Below are 16080 nucleotides of genomic sequence, written 5' to 3' on the forward strand. Positions count from 1 at the left end.
TCCAGAGACTGCTTTCGATGGATAGGAAGGGCAGGGGCGGGGCTTCCTGTTCTACAACCAGGGCTCTGTGGAATGCTGCGGAGAGTGACGTGGTGTCAGCAGCTAAGCAGACACTGTAACATGGAGAGCAAATGTTCAGAGGACTGATGGGCAGTGGCAGGCTGTGTGCCTGTGTTTCTCTAGATGCTTCTGTTCAGCCTTCCCTTGTCACAGCTCATGTTCTGATGATCCTTGCAGGATGAAGTGGCCCAGCCACTGAACCTATCCGCTAAGCCCAAGACCTCTGATGGCAAATCACCTGCTGCATCTCCCACCTCTCCTCACCTGCCGGCTCTGAGGATAAACAGTGGCGCGGGTCCCCTCAAAGCCTCGGTCCCAGCAGCACTAGCTAGTCCTTCAGCAAGAGTTAGCACAATAGGTAAGTTTATGCTTCTCTTCTTCTTGGCAATTTTCTACTTACACCATTTGAACGAAATGATCTAAGAAGGCTGCGCATGGCTGCAGCTAACGAGGGAGGTGTCATTGGAGGTACTGTCCTAAGGTCTGGTTTAAACATGCAAGTGACGTTTCTAACTCAGTCTGATTGCTACTGGCCCTGACAATCTGAACGTGTGAAACATCGCCTTTTAGTTTATTTTTTAAAGAGGGATGAAAAATTGATTATAGTGAAAATTGGTTCCAAATTCTTGGTCCTAAGTGACTTACCTTTTTTCTATCACTGAGGTTTTGTTTTTTTTTTTTTTTTTTTTTTTAATTGTTCTAATGCATACAAATAGATACCGAGGAATACATTCTGTTTGGATCACTGTCAGCCATGAGATTTGAGGTTTATTCTGCTCTATTCTGATTGGAAATTTCAACTGACACAACCAGGGTTTGCAGAGAGTGGTATCTTTGGTTTTGCTGCAACTGTCATTTCTCACGAGCTAACCAACACTATTATTATTTTTCATACATGAATTAAAACACACACAATTGACACATTTATTGTTTCTACCCAGTTGGGAAGCCTGTAGCGCAGTTTATCCCTGGGTACTACGTGTTGACTTTGGGATGTTATCACTCACAAACACTGAAGGCAACTCCAGACCTCAGCTGTAATTTCTGCAGTCACAGAGGACAGTGCTGCATTCTACTGGGAAGAACCCAGCTAGACTAACTTACAAACTGATTTTTTTAAGAACTGATATATTCATAGACCTTCTGGGATGTAAGCAAAGAGGAAAAAACCCAGAGAATTATGTGTCCGTGAGATGCAGGTACTGGCTGAAGAATTGAATAACGTGTGTCATAAAGCTAAACAACACAGACAGGAAGAATCAGAAAGCACAGTAGTGCAAGCTAGAACGGAAAGCCGTGGATAGAGTGAGGTGAGCGCTCTCATGAGATGTTGACCTTTTTCTCCGCAGACCGATGTGATCAGAGCACTGACAACTGATCAACACTGTCCAGTGTAAAGAAGGCTAGGAGGGTGTTGTAAGACATTGGCATAGGCAGAGGGGATTCTGGAGGGATGCAGGCTTACTCTGACAAAGTCACATGCACCACAGTGGAGACAGGAGCATGGGTGTTGCCATTATCAGTAAACAAAGAGAAAGCAGGAAAGAATGGAAGACATAGTTATGAAACTTAGTGTGTGTTAAATCATAAGGACAAGGAAGAATTTAGTTACAAGTGCTCAGGGGCAAACTGTGACCCTGTTTGCTACATGAGCGCAGAGATAGGGTGTTAGATGTAGAAATTATTTCTTGACTAGAACAGTTCACCAGGAAAGAGTATGTCTGGTAAGAAGTAAAGAGCCATAGATGTGTCCATTGGATTAGCTAACTGATATAAAAACCAGCCCCAAACCTCGCCCTTAAACATACATTTCCTCAGTTGCAAATGGGAAACTCAGCTACTTATTATTACCCTAAGATTGTTGAGATGATCACAGGCAGGATGCTGGCCAGGGAGGCAGAGCCCTGTGAACCTCACTAGAAGTAGACAACTTGCTTGCCTATCTGGTAGATGGAGAGCTCAGTTCTTGGTCACACAAAACCTTCCCTGCAGTGACACATCACATGGTAGAAATACTTCCCAGTGAATGACCTCAAAGGAGAGTAGAAGAAACCACGGTGTTTGTGACCTGCTCACCAAATTCCCACCAAAGCCTGTTCTGTAATTCTGAAACTGAACCCCAGAAAAAAGGAAGTCAGCCTCCAACTTTTGAAGGGAAAAGATCTCAAAGATGATTTGAACACACTTTAAATCTACCACACATTTTTTTCTAGGTAGAAAACTATCTAAAAAGACTGTTTAAAACAAGCAAAGATCAAATGTCATATATATAGGTAGTGTAGGGAAGCCCTCAATCACTGGCGTATCTGTGAGAAACACAGGGAGGCCACACTGCAGAGAAAGCTGTTGTGTAGGCATTAGAAGAGCACTGGGCTTTAGCTGGAGTTCACAGATAGGTAGATTCTGAAAACCAAGTGCAGTGATCCCACAAGACTCCCAGTTGCAATGATTTAGAGAATGGGACGGTCCAGTCCATAATCCAGGGCAGTCAGCCATGTGGAGTCTCATAAATATGATCTATCTATGTAGGAGTAACTGCGGAAGCTAGGAGGTCCAGTAGACCTAGGTTTAAAATGGGAAAGAATGGCTGGATGGACAGAGATGATAGATAGGTAGACAAACAGATGAGATATAGATAGATAGATAGATAGATAGATAGATAGATAGGTAGGTAGATAGATAGATAGATAGATAGATAGATGATAGATGATAGATAGATAGATAGATGATAGATGGATAGATAGATAGATAGATAGATAGATGATAGATAGATAGATAGATAGATGATAGATAGATAGACAGACAGACAGACAGACAGACAGACAGACAGATAGATAGACAGATAGATAGGCAGACAAGCAGGCAGTCAGATAGATGATAGATAGATAGATAGATAGATAGATAGATAGATGATAGATAGATAGATAGATAGATAGATAGACAGACAGATAGATAGATAGATAGATAGACAGACAGACAGACAGACAGACAGACAGATAGATGATAGATAGATAGATAGATAGATAGATAGATAGACAGACAGACAGATAGATAGATGATAGATAGATAGATAGATAGATAGACAGACAGACAGATAGGCAGACAAGCAGGCAGTCAAATAGATGATAGATGGATAGACAAACATATTCCTCTTCAATGAGAAAGAGGAAAAAAATTGGGGAAATGCACAGCCCTAAAAGATAGTGAGGGGACCCTATCATAGCACAGAGAAAGGGTTGCTGAAATAATTTGCCTTAGGAAGGGGGGAAGCTGAGAGTCTTTGGTTTGAGATAGAAGGAAATGGAAAACTGGTCCAGAGTCAGAGAGATTGAAAACTAGACAGAGCAAAGGTACTATGATCTCTACAAAGTAGAACTCAAGGTAATTTACTGGTGCTGATTCAGCACAGGGCAGGGCCAGCAGTCAGTGAGATCCTGAGAAAACTAAAGTGTGGAACCTCCATGTGCCTCTCAACACTGTGGTCTAACACTAACTCCTCTGCACAGTGTCCTAAAGGACAGGAGGTTAGATTGGCTTCTGTGGACTGAGTGTGTGAGAAAATATTTGCTCTGGCAAAAGGATTCACTTCCTTGAACACATGGGGGACATAAATATCATGGTGTTGACATATGGCCTACTTTTAAATATTACTCAAACCCTGCTTTCTAATACAATGATTATATATGTATTGTATATATGCATAGATGAATGTCTATAGACAGTTTTACATCAGCATTCCCAAAGTATGGCCAAGTATTTTATAACAGCAAGAATGTATTTAATGATACTTATCATATGGCTTCCTCTATCACTGTGATAAGACACCCTTCCCCCGGCCCTGTAAAGCCCTCTCACCACACCTACAGCCCTTGTATTTTCCAAGGCTTTGAGGGCACTACAATTTACTCTTCTCGTCTCAACAAATGTAGATGTTGAAAGCCGAGACTATAATGAGAAATAATGTAGTTGGGTAAAAGCCGGGAGGATTAATGGTGTTGTAAAGGTCACCCCTGAAAGAAAAATTAATGTTTTAGGCCATTAATAAACCATGGAAAACTGTGTACCAAAAGATAACTTTGAGTTATCATTAGCGACACCGGCTCTCTGCAGCTCTCTGCTCTCTACCCATCAGCTACACCTACAGAAAGTGAGTTTTAAAGCTGGTGGCAAATATACTCAAATGAGTATGTTCTACCAGAATACTTTTGATTAGTAGACAGATTATAGGTTTCTGGAGTTAAAAATCAGGAGCACAAACAGTCCAAAGCAATGGTAGATAATTTGACACTGATTAGGCCAATGCCACTGTCCCTGAATAGGCCCTTCCTACTTATGTTTGACATATGTTTATCCCTGTAAACATCCCTCAAGGAATCTCTCTACCCATTTCCTTGTGGTGGCTATTGTAAAAGCATAGGCCCTTAGACAGAGTGGACAGACACCTATATCATCTGGTCCAGCATTCCTATGTGTAGGGAACTGGGATGAATCATCACCTCTGCAGGCATCTGGAGTAAGTTCTTTGGGAGGATAAACAGTAGTGTGGCTCTGATTTCATTGCATGTTTCAATGACAATAAAAGAGCTTAGCATGGGGACTTCCACATACTGAAGATGCACCTCATCACCAAGCACCATGCCCAGGCTCCTCATTTTATTTTAAGGAAATATATATTCACACACACACACACACACACACACACACACACACACACACACTTTTTTGCCTCTTGATGGCCTCTCTGTCTTCCTGGCTTATCTTCTCCCACCCATATAAATGGGAGTTGAATACCTTTTGTGTGGGCCACTGCATGGCTGAGCAGGTAAAGGCACTTCTGCTATGACTGATAGCCTGAGTTTGATTCTTAGATATATATAGTGGAAGGAGAGGCCTGACTCCTAAGAACTGTCAAATGACCTCTACACAGAAAGAGGGAAGGAGGAGGAGAGACAGACAGACAGACAGAGAAAGATGTAAAGTATATTTAGAAACATTCTCTCTGTGCCATGCATGTGCAAACTTTGGGAAGCAAGCAAGCTGAAGCACCAGGCATCTGACATAAATAACTGTGTCCCCTGTTAGAACATGTCATTCTCCCCTTAAAGTTCCTCGGAAACCCACGACCACTAAACATGCACTTCCATTGTCCTCAATAGGCTCAGACCCAGGTAGATGAGTGTGTTCAGGTGTATTCATTGCGTTAGCCACATAGCTCAGGCTAGCCCCAGATCCTGAAGCGTGACCTGACTGCCCCACTCCTAAGTGCTGGTGTTGTAAGCAGGACCCACGGTGCCTGGATAGTATGTTACATCTTTAATGGGGAGAACGTTCCCAAGAGACAGGACGAGGCAGCTCTGCCTGTTGGCATCAGAGTCCAAGTGAGGGATGCAATCCTACCACAGCTGCAAACCATTTAGCTTCCCAAGGCACCTCCCAGTTTACAAACTGTCATTATGTTTATAATCTAATTCATTCTCAGATGAAGAAATGGACGTTATACATTCGGGCGATGATATTTCATAACGGATCCGAAATTCAGAAAATTTGGTGGAAAATTGTGTGACACACACACTTTTTATGTGAAACTACACATTTTATAGGGCCAGTGAAATGGATGAGCTGGTAAAAAGGGATTTTTCCTAATCCTGAAGACCTGAGTTTAATTCCTGGACTTTATGGGAGGAGAGACCTGACTCCCATTTTCTTCTTCCCCCAACCCATGTACTGTGATAGTCAAGCATGTGCGGGTAATATACACATATGCACTAAATACATGTAATTTTAAACAGTCAAAGTGTATACATAATAAGTGAGCCTCTGTTTTGGTTTGATTTGTCTGCCAGCTCCGTGACCTTTTAACAGTTCTGGGCCATGGAGTGATGCTTTTCACTGAAATGAACTTGTTAGTTATATGAAAACAGGAGCTTATAGAAATACACATGTTCCTTCGAAATAGTCTTGTGATGGACAACAAAATGAAAGATTTAAACTAAAACAAACAACACCCCCCCCCCCACAAAAAGCCAACCAACCACCAACAACAAGAAAAACATACCCTTAGGGGTAAAAACATGGCTTCGTGATTATGAGCATTTGCTGCTCTTGCAGGACAGAGTTCTGTTCCTAGGAACGGCATCAGGAGATTCACAACTGTCTGTAAGTCCAGCTCTAGGAAAACCAATGCCCTCTTCCTCTTCTGCTTTTTAAGGATACCTGGATGGACACACACACACACACACACAGAGAGAGAGAGAGAGAGAGAGAGAGAGAGAGAGAGAGAGGGAGAGAGACAGATAGACAAACAGACAGACAGAGGCAGACAGAATTGAAAATAGAATAAAATATTTTTAAATGCCCTCACGTAGTACACGAGCAGACAGGCTGAGACAACATGCTTAGGAGAACTCAGGGTTGTGTGAAGAGCGAAGTGTTTACATGGCTTCACAGAAGTAGATAAGCAGGCTTCACAGAACTTGCCTGGAGCGTGTCTGGGCTGTCAGAGAGGTCCTTACAGACAGAAGCAATTCCTAAACACAGCAGAATGGGAGAACATTCCAGCAAATGAGTTTATGGAGATGGGAATCGGGAAAGTCTTTGGACTGAGGCAATGTCCCTTTGCAACTCAAACAGGACCTTGTGAGAAACAGTCACAGAGGCGTGGGAAGATCAAACAGCTGACAACATGAAGAGGCTTTTAGGCCCTGTTCAAGCTCCTGGGGCTTATCCCAGAATGATGATTTCGGGAACACATTAAAAAGTTCTGAAAGTTATGTGTGTAGGCAAGGCTGAAGGTTGGCATGGTCTCTTGGAGATTCTCAAGGCGCCTGGCCATAGCCGAAACTCCGAAGACATAGTCTCTAGTTCAGTTACTTTGAGCATCCTTTATTTTTTAACAAACAATGACAGAGCATCATTTCATGAAATGCTACTTTAATCACAAAGCTACCAAGAAGCAGAGGCTTTTCACATCCAAACACTTTGTCTGGAAGCATGGTAAAATCAGACACTGGGAATAAAACTATGAAGATAGCAAACTAGTAATGAAGTTTGAGATGGGCCTAAGGGATGACAGGATGTCTTTACGGAAGGCAGGGGCCATGGGCCATGGATACGCAAACATAAGAGCTGAGAAAAGAAAGCTCAGCAATGAGGCTTGACTATTCCCCAGGTCAGGTGAGGACTCTAATCTCAGATGATGACATCCAAGGTCTAGGACAGAACACTGGGAAGGTCTATGGAATGTAGAAAGCACAGTCTGAGGCAGAAGGAAGATGCTGAGTTCTGAGATACACAGGCTGCATTTCAGGGACTCACGGGGCATGTGGATAGAGAAGTTGAATGGGAAGCGTATACATATACATGTACATGTATGTGCAGGTATATATACATAGGTGTTTCTTTGGTTTTGTTTTTGGTATATGTAGTATATAGGATAGCCTCTCAATTCCTAGAGAAATATTTAAAACTACAGGCTGTGGGCCAGAGATATGTCCCAGTCAGTAAGGTGCCTAATTTGTAAACACAGAGACCTGTATTCAAGGGCTAGAACCCACACTGGAAAATAACAACAGCTTCGCCTTGTAACATGCACCACGCCCAAGAGAAATTGTGTCTAACAGAAGGTAGACGGCATCAGAAGAATGACCCTTGAAATAGAGCTGTGGCTTTCACCCACATGTTCACCCTCACACAGCCTTACACACACAGCACAGACACCCCAAACATACAACACAGACAGCCCACACATGACAGACCCTCCCAACACACACACCATATATGAGCCCCCCAACATGTCTGCACACTTACTTGCACACAGATGAAAGACAGACAGAAACAGAGAGACAAAGATATAAACAGAGAAAGGAAGAAGAAGCAGAGGAGGAGGGAAAACATGTTCAAGGTATTTCTGGCAGTGAGGGCAAAACACTGCTTACCTCCTTTGAAATATTAGCTAGAAGCATACCGCTGTTAGCCCTCAGATTTTCCCCGTAGTAGTTCATTAAACTTCTGTACATGTATGCTCTCTTCAGATCCCATTTATACATGTAACCACTGCCTAAACATGTAAACAATAAGAGTAAAACACAGAAAACAAAACGAACAGTAACAGAAGATCACTTATCAACAGGCCAATTTTAAGGTGTCGTTTTGAACTCTAGCAGACATCCTCAGGTCGGACTGAACTTCTGTTTGCTTATTAACCTGCTGAGCACTGGGGTCTACATGCGCCAGGTGAGCCCTGTCCTCCTGAGTAACGTCTCTTATCCCCTACACATGACTCTGTGCCAACCATTCACGGTCCCCACTGTCATGAACAAAGTCTTGCCCTGAGAGTGCCATGAAACAGGAGACAGAAGGAGGTTAGGACATCACTGGGATAAAGTACCTTCTCACAAGCATGGCCTCTGCCTTCCAGGCGTATCTTCACTTAGCGGCCATCCACACAGGGGGGCATTTGACAGCCGAGGAGCATGGAAACCAGAGTGATTGTCACAACTTGTCTGTCATCACAGTCCCCATAAACAGAAACCTAGATCTCTCAGAACCCAGCCTGCCCGTTCCACTCGCTCCCCCTGGCCGCTTTGTAAACAAGATGGCCGCAAATGCTGTCGTGGGACGTTGACTTTGCCTGGAGACCGTATTCACTCAGTGGTTCCTGACATCCTTGGCTCACGTTGTGTCGCCCACATTTAAGCAGTGAAGCAACCAGAAGCAAAAGCAAGACAACCTGAAGGACTGGTGGGACAGAGCTAAAGTGTTGCTTCAGGCCTGTCTAGTGTCGATCTCATTTTTCCCCTTATTGATTGGGGGGTTGAACCAAAATTTAAGGATCAGGTAAGGAAACTTTCCAGGGCAAAAACATGGAGAGGAGGGGAAGGGAAGCCGGAGATGAATGAGGGCCTTATGTCCCAACAAGTGGATGGGAAGGTCACACTGTCAGGATACCCTGGGAGGTCACTGTGCAGGAAAGGGAACCGAGAGTCCCTGGGAGGCATCAGGACAGTCACCTCCACCCAGAGAGAAGACAGGATGGGAGAGACCCCAGCGAGGAACAAGCTGGACTCAAGAGATTTAAAAATAAAGTTTGAGGAAAAACTTGATCTGCTTGTTTGGAGGGAGGAGGCAACCCCACACTGAAAGTTGAAGCAAGTGTGAGACTGTGTAAATATAGGAACCCATAAATGGGGAGCAAGAAGAGTCTAGAACTTTGACATATTTGATAACTAGAAAGAAGGCTATAGTCATCAATGAAGCAGGAGACAGAAATGAAGTCCGGAGGGAGGATGAGGAGTGAGGTAGGGGAGGTCACACGTTGTATTACTCACAGTTAGTGTGCACACACACAGACATACAGACGTATAAAATTTTCATATATATATGTATGTATGTATGTATGTATGTATGTATGTATGTATGTATGTGGGGAGCCAGCAGGGGAAGAAAGACATTAACTGAGCATGATAAGATGACACCGGATAGACAGAGGGAACAAACCCTTGCCATGGTCGCTCTGTAACATATGGCGCAGCTTTCAGAGTTAGCAGACCAGACACCAATTTTAGAATCTAACACGGCGCTGCTGCTACTGAAACACGGGGGTCTCTAACAGCAATGTTTATTTCTGAGGCAGTACCCGACCCTCCCTACGCCGAAGTGGCCTTTGCTGCACGCACGTCCAGCTCCTCACCTCTGCCACGATTTATATTCCCCGTCTATCCATATTAAGTGTTTTCCTACATAGCGCTATCTTGGCAGTCTGCAAAACGCTTACAGAATTCATGCTTTTATTCAACACCATGTGCTAAACCGTTTCAAATATATTTGTGTTCTGGGGAAGCTAAACAGACCATAGAGAGACTAAATAGAGTATACAAAGCACACATCGCCAGGTCGAGTAGAGACAGGGGTCAGGGGCTAGGACAAGCAGGCTGGTCTTCTGAGGACTGGCTAAACAAGACCACTCAAGCTTATCACAGAAGAACTGGATTTCCACCCAGAGTGCAGCAGGTCAGGATGCACTGGGGAATAACACATTGAGAGGATTGTTCAGGGTGCTGAGGAGAGAGGCGTTGAAAGCAGGTTGAATTTTGACAACATATATCCACCCCTAGCAGAGCTCAGTGTAAACATATATATTTGAAGCATCAGTTCGTTCTTTGGATCAGTTCCAGAGACTGTTTCTGAAAGGTACAGTAATCACCCTCAAGGTCCCTTCCCCTAGTATGACCTCATCTGGAACAGACTTATAGACCCAAGAAGATGACAGGACCAGGGTTAGCCTATGACAAGAAAAGCGGAGACCACTAAAGTCCCACACTCACTGGTTCCTCACCAGAACCCATTCTGGAGGTCTCTCTTCAGCACTCTGGGTAAAATGTTTAAGCAGCAAGAAAATATTTGATGAGTTTTTTGGCAATCAGCAGGTCAGACAGAAGAGCTATGTAATGAGGGTGTGTAATCTGACATGATTAGACAAGGCTCTTTAGTACCAGAACATTCATAACAACACAAAGAAAGAGTATTAATAGCACTTTCGAAGCAAGGCAGCTAGCCATTTTATATTTCCTTTCTTTAATCTTAGTGTTTTTCAACAAATCGTGGGATTTAATAGCGTGTTTTGGCAGATTAGAGGATTTATGGCCCAGATGTTTTTTGTTCTAAAAATGGATTAGGGTGTAAAGTTTGCTGGAATTCGTGGAACATGTTGAGGCAAGCCGGTCATTTTATGTGTGATTAGTGCCTGCCTTCTGTCTCACAGTCCCTCCATCTGTCACAGCTCACCAATGGATCTGGTTAGATTTAGCCTCATGTCACAAACAAGTCCTTTTTCTGGGTAATTTCATATTACAGATTCATCTTAGGCCATTTTATGCCCCAGTTAAAAGATAGGGAGTAAGCAACAGAGTATTAGCCATTCCTTAAATAGCTTCAAAATGCACTGTTTTCTTTTTTTCCCTCAGTTCTCTTCTACCCTAAAATAATGCTCTGTACAGAGCAAAGAAGTTCGGTTGAGATCAACTTAATGTCACCTTAGCTCCCTCCCTCGGTGCCCTCTGTGACTACTTTGGCAGAGACCTTGACTAAGCCTGGGCTCGGGAGCTTTAGACCCAAGCCGGCCATCGAGACCAAGTTAACAGAGGCCTTACCACCTGCAGGTCCATGGTCATATTCTGTGCCTGAAGTGTCCTCATGCTTCAGAGTTTCGATCCACAGGAGACCACTGTCACCTGTAGATCATGTGCACAGCAAGTGGATTTAAAGGGGAAAGTGTGTCTTCCGGTCGGCCAGTAATGACTTATTCCACCTGCCCCGGGCCTGACCACACTAGCCACACAGTCTGACCTGAATTTTCTGAGAGTCTTGGGAATTGCAGTTGCTGTTAACAACACGTTGATCTTAGAGGACAATGGATTGGACCTCCACAGTTTGTATTTTTAAACTTTGGAATACTCTGGTCTTGGGGTTGAAAAGATGGCTCAATGGTTAAAAGCCAAGTTTGGTTCCCAATAGCCCATGTTACATGGTTCACAGCTGCCCATGACTCCAATAGCATGAAATCCAAGGACCTCTCTTGGCCTATGTGGACACTGTACTAATATAGAGATATGAGATACACACACACACACACACACACACACACACACACACACAAATGCATGCATGCGTAATTCAAATCAAATTTGATCTTTAAAACATATTCAGGCATTGACTTAAAATCTTAGAATTTTATTTGAAATTTGTGAGCATGTAGAAGCAACCAGACATGGTCTAAGCATGTCATTTTACTGCGGGTATTTTATGGTGTTTTCATACATGACTGGGTGAACCAACTGAATCACCCACTGAACGCTTGCTCATTCATTCATTCTATGTGAGTTCCAGGAAGACATCGGGAACTCTCAGGTGCTAGCGGCCACTGCTGCCTGCACACCCAAACAAATAATGGTCATGCCAAAAACCAGCCTCTCCCTCTCTCATGCACTTGCTACATCTCTTGTGTCTCATTCCCAGGTTATTTAAATGACCACGATGCTGTCACCAAGGCAATCCAAGAAGCTCGCCAGATGAAGGAGCAGCTCAGGCGAGAGCAGCAAGCCCTGGATGGGAAGGTGGCCATAGTGAACAGCATAGGTCTCAGCAACTGCCGGACAGAAAAGGTTAGTGGGGACAGTGACTCGCTCTGTCTGAGTGTCTCTGAGCACTGGGCTGCTCTCCTTCCTCTGATCCTTTCCTCTTGCTGTCTTCAGAATGGCGGCCCCTCCTTTCTCCCTCCCCCACCAACAGGGAGCTAGCTCCAAGGGGCCCATCCAAGCATTAGAACACTGAATTCCCAAACCTCACCGGGGATGAACACAGCCATTTTTTTCCTGCATTGAAACAAAGTGTCATTTGAAATGCTGCATGCAAGGGAAAGTTTTGCCTTCCAGAGATGCTTAACTCATATTTGTGGATCAGCTGGATTTGAAAAACACCGAATCTTCTTTAGTCAGCCTAAGCTTGGATGATACCCCGGCTCCTAAGCCTGCCATAATGTTGCCACTGTCAAGTGTTAGGGACTGCAGACTTGGAAAGTTTGACTTCATCGTGACACAAAATAGGCTTTGACCTTCTGTATTCTACCCAAAGCCAGCAGAGCTCCTGGACCAACAGCCAGAGCCACGATGGCTTCGTGCCTCAATATTTGCATGTAAGCTTTGTTTTGCTTAGGAAAAAAGTATGTCTGAAGCATCCTTGGAGTGGTGGATTTCTTTATGTAGTATCCGAATGGAAATGTGGAATGGTGACTGACTTCTCATCATTCCTCTGATGCCGTAGGTGAGGGGTGGGGGCCCTGATCAAATTATCAATGGTTTACATATCTGTCCTCTCAAGGCACTCTGAAGCCCCACAGAAACTTCTGTGGATGAACAGCTTACTCCTGTGGGCAGTTCTCTGAGTTGCCATGTTTGAAATGGAATTAGGTGGGAACACAGCCTGGGTTTAAAACAGGTGAAGTCGGGCCGTGACCCTTGCCAGCGGTTACAGCCCCCAGGCCAGCAGCATTGAGGACTCTTGTAGCCTAAGTGAGATGTCAGGACTAGAAGGGACAGCAGAAAGAAACACGGTGGCAGCCCTAAGAAGGAATGATAGCAAGCAGAAGGGGATTTATATCCAAATATTTAAACATTCTTGAAAGAACGCTCCAGCGAGAAACCCTTTCCTTGCTCCCTGCGTAGAAATGAGTTTAACACTCGGCCAGATGCTAACGCAAAGTGACGGGAGCTATTCCTCGCAAGCATAGCTAAATTACCACTATTTGTTAAGCGCTTTGAGTTCAGCTGTGGATGCAGCCGTTGGTTGCATTCTGTGAACATCTGTAACCCTCCCCCTCCTCACCATCACCTTGCTTCTAATCCTCCAAAGAAGAGACATCTCTACCTATCTCCCCCCAAGTCCCCTCCCTTTTGCTGGCTGGGAATTGTCAAGTGACAACCAACCAAATCCTTTTGGACAGGAAGCCTTCATCCCGAATTCTATATACTTGCAAAATAGGCCTTGTGGCTGGAGCCCATTAAAAGCACTTTGATGGTATGGAAATCCATCTTCATGAAGTTCCCGAAGCCCCTTAGTAGCAAGCTGTTTAGCTGTGGTTACAGATCAGTCATTCACATCGGAGGGCAATAATTGTGCTGACGGCTTGCAAGGCAACAGGAGTACAGAAAATAATCCCGGGCCCTCCACCGCAGCAAAGCGAGTTAATCTTCGCTAATGCGGATCAGCTGTTGCTCTCCGTGCGCCTGCGCTGGCCCCGGCGACTCCATAGTCCTCTGATTAAGTAACAGCAGTGCAGCTGCCGGTACTCAGTCCCTTCCAGGTTCTTTACCCACAGCAAGGGGGCCTCTCGTCCACATCCACACCCAGGAGCATCTGCCTCTCTGGTCAGCGCCTCCTGCCTTACTGACAGGCATGGCCTTGTCTTTGTGAGGAGACACACCTTCAGATTCTCTCCCCCCACCCCTCGGAAGACCTGTAACATTAGTTTTGAAAAATCTACTTTTGAAGTAATCACCTGCCGATTCCTGTCGGCCAGCTGAGTCACTGTCACCACCACCAATGTCATTGGCCAGCTGAGTCACCAGCAGCAACTTCAGGGTCATTACTGACTGGCTGCAAAACCTTTTTTAATGTTTTTACTATTTTAGATTTTTAAAAAAATGTATCATTAGGCAGGTGTATGTGTGTGTATGTGTGTGTGTGTGTGTGTGTGTGTGTGTGTATCTGTGTCTGTATGGTGTGTGTGTGTGTGTGTGTGTGTGTGTGTGTCTGTCTGTATGAATGAGCATGTGTGTTCAGGTACCCACAGAGCCCTGGAGCTGGAGCTCCAGGAAGTTGTAGACCATCTAACTTGGGTTCTGAGAACCTATCCTGGGTTTCCTGCAAGGATAAACCATCTCTCTGTACCTTCAGTTCAGTCTTGAACTTAGGCTTTTATTTGTTTTGAAGTAGAAATGTTAAGTTATGGAATCCTAGCCTTTCTGTCTAACGTGACACTGTGACACATCCTTTGTACAAGAGGAGAATGCCAGGGGCTATGACTCAGCTTCCTTATGGAACTGAACAACCTTGCAGAACCCCGAGTATGCTGCCGTGTTTGGCAGCAGGTAAAGTCCCGCTCTCTGGCTGCCTTTGCCTGTCGGACAAGCCTGGCTGTCAGCTCGGCACGGATTGATCTGTGTCTCTTTAACCTATGGGAAGATGATGATAATGTCAAGTTTGCATCTTTGAATAAGTGATTAATCAATATTCATACCTTCAGTGTATATGGACTATCCTGTGGGTAGGGGGCTTGGTTCTGAACCAGGAAATGTGTAATCTCTCAGCAGTTTAGATAAAATTAACAGAGTGTTAATTGCATATGATTGTGCATGAGTCCAGAACCCAGGTAACTTAGCATGTCCTATCAGTTATTCATCTGTGAAGACAAGGCTGAGCACTTGTGCTTCATGAGGAAACAGCACCCGGTACCTCGTTCGCCTTTCCCCAGTCCTTTACTGTCTCTTAGGTCCTTGTAATGATGCAGCCTCATCCTGTTCAGTTCCCATGAGCTCAGTGGTTAGCTTGAGATCTCCCACTGTGGTTCTTGAAGAAAGGCATCCGTAGAACGTGGGATAATGTGCCTACACAATTTTTGCTAACGTTTCCCCAGGCCATCTGAAGTTCCCAAAGAATGCTATTTGCTACCTTAAGTAACTGTCCCCTGGGCTGGGGAGATCACACATGCACACACACGCACACAGTCTGTGATAAATAGAAGACTAAGATAAGGCAGAAGTATGAAAGATCTAAGGAAAGAGTAGAAGGGACTGTAAAGAACAATCAGGACAATGTTCCTCCCCCATGCCACACATGGATCCGCAGAGATGTTAGATGGCTCTTCTCAAGATCAAGAAACATAAAACTCTGTGCTGGAGATCTGTTCCCTCGGGTCCAGTAACCTTGTACATGGTGACTCCTCTTCACGTATGAAAAGCTTGGCTGTCCCAAGCAGAAGGTCTTGATTCTACGTAGTTGTAATTGGCCAGCAAAAACAATTAGAGGTGTGAAGACAGGGACGAATGTCTGTCGGGTGATATGTACCACAACACATCATGAAAGTCGTTTTTACTGAAACACATTTTAATTGAAGACTTCTAAAATTTTTTTTCGCTTCTTTACTTTTCTTGGAAGTGTTTCAACATACCCAAGAACTCTGTATGTGTGTGTGTGTGTGTGTGTGTGTGTGTCAGGTTTCTTGGAAACTCTGGGACACAGTGTTATTTATAATTGTCATCTCCGGTTAATTATAGACTGATTGTATATTCAAATAATGTTATCTCCTGCCACAGATCTCTGCTACAGATGACACTGTAGCATAAACCTCAGTGTCAAGGGTGGAAAGGGAGGCATCTCAGGTAGGAAGAAACAGGGGGTTCTGAAGCTCTGCTTCCTTAACACACAGGGCACACTGTCTGCACCACACATGCAAGTGGACAGGAAGCT

At 44.4% G+C, this 16080-nt stretch overlaps 1 protein-coding gene across 6 annotated transcripts in view; it reads left to right on the forward strand.

The window, feature by feature from the left end:
- SOX5 (SRY-box transcription factor 5) overlaps positions 1-16080 on the forward strand; it is a gene marked incomplete at both ends in the record, with an annotated part of 351905 nt that overhangs the window by 315068 nt on the left and 20757 nt on the right. For 5 of the 6 annotated variants that reach the window (XM_080914286.1, XM_080914283.1, XM_080914281.1 and 2 more), the window contains 2 exons: positions 238-418; positions 12073-12218. The exons of the other annotated variant lie outside the window; for it this stretch is intronic. In XM_080914286.1, coding sequence (XP_080770412.1) covers positions 238-418; positions 12073-12218 — 327 coding nt within the window. The remainder of the gene's footprint in view (positions 1-237; positions 419-12072; positions 12219-16080) is intronic. 6 annotated transcript variants of the gene reach the window in all.

This window comes from Micromys minutus (assembly GCF_963924665.1).
Source record: "Micromys minutus genome assembly, chromosome: 3".
Taxonomy (NCBI): Eukaryota; Metazoa; Chordata; class Mammalia; order Rodentia; family Muridae; genus Micromys; species Micromys minutus.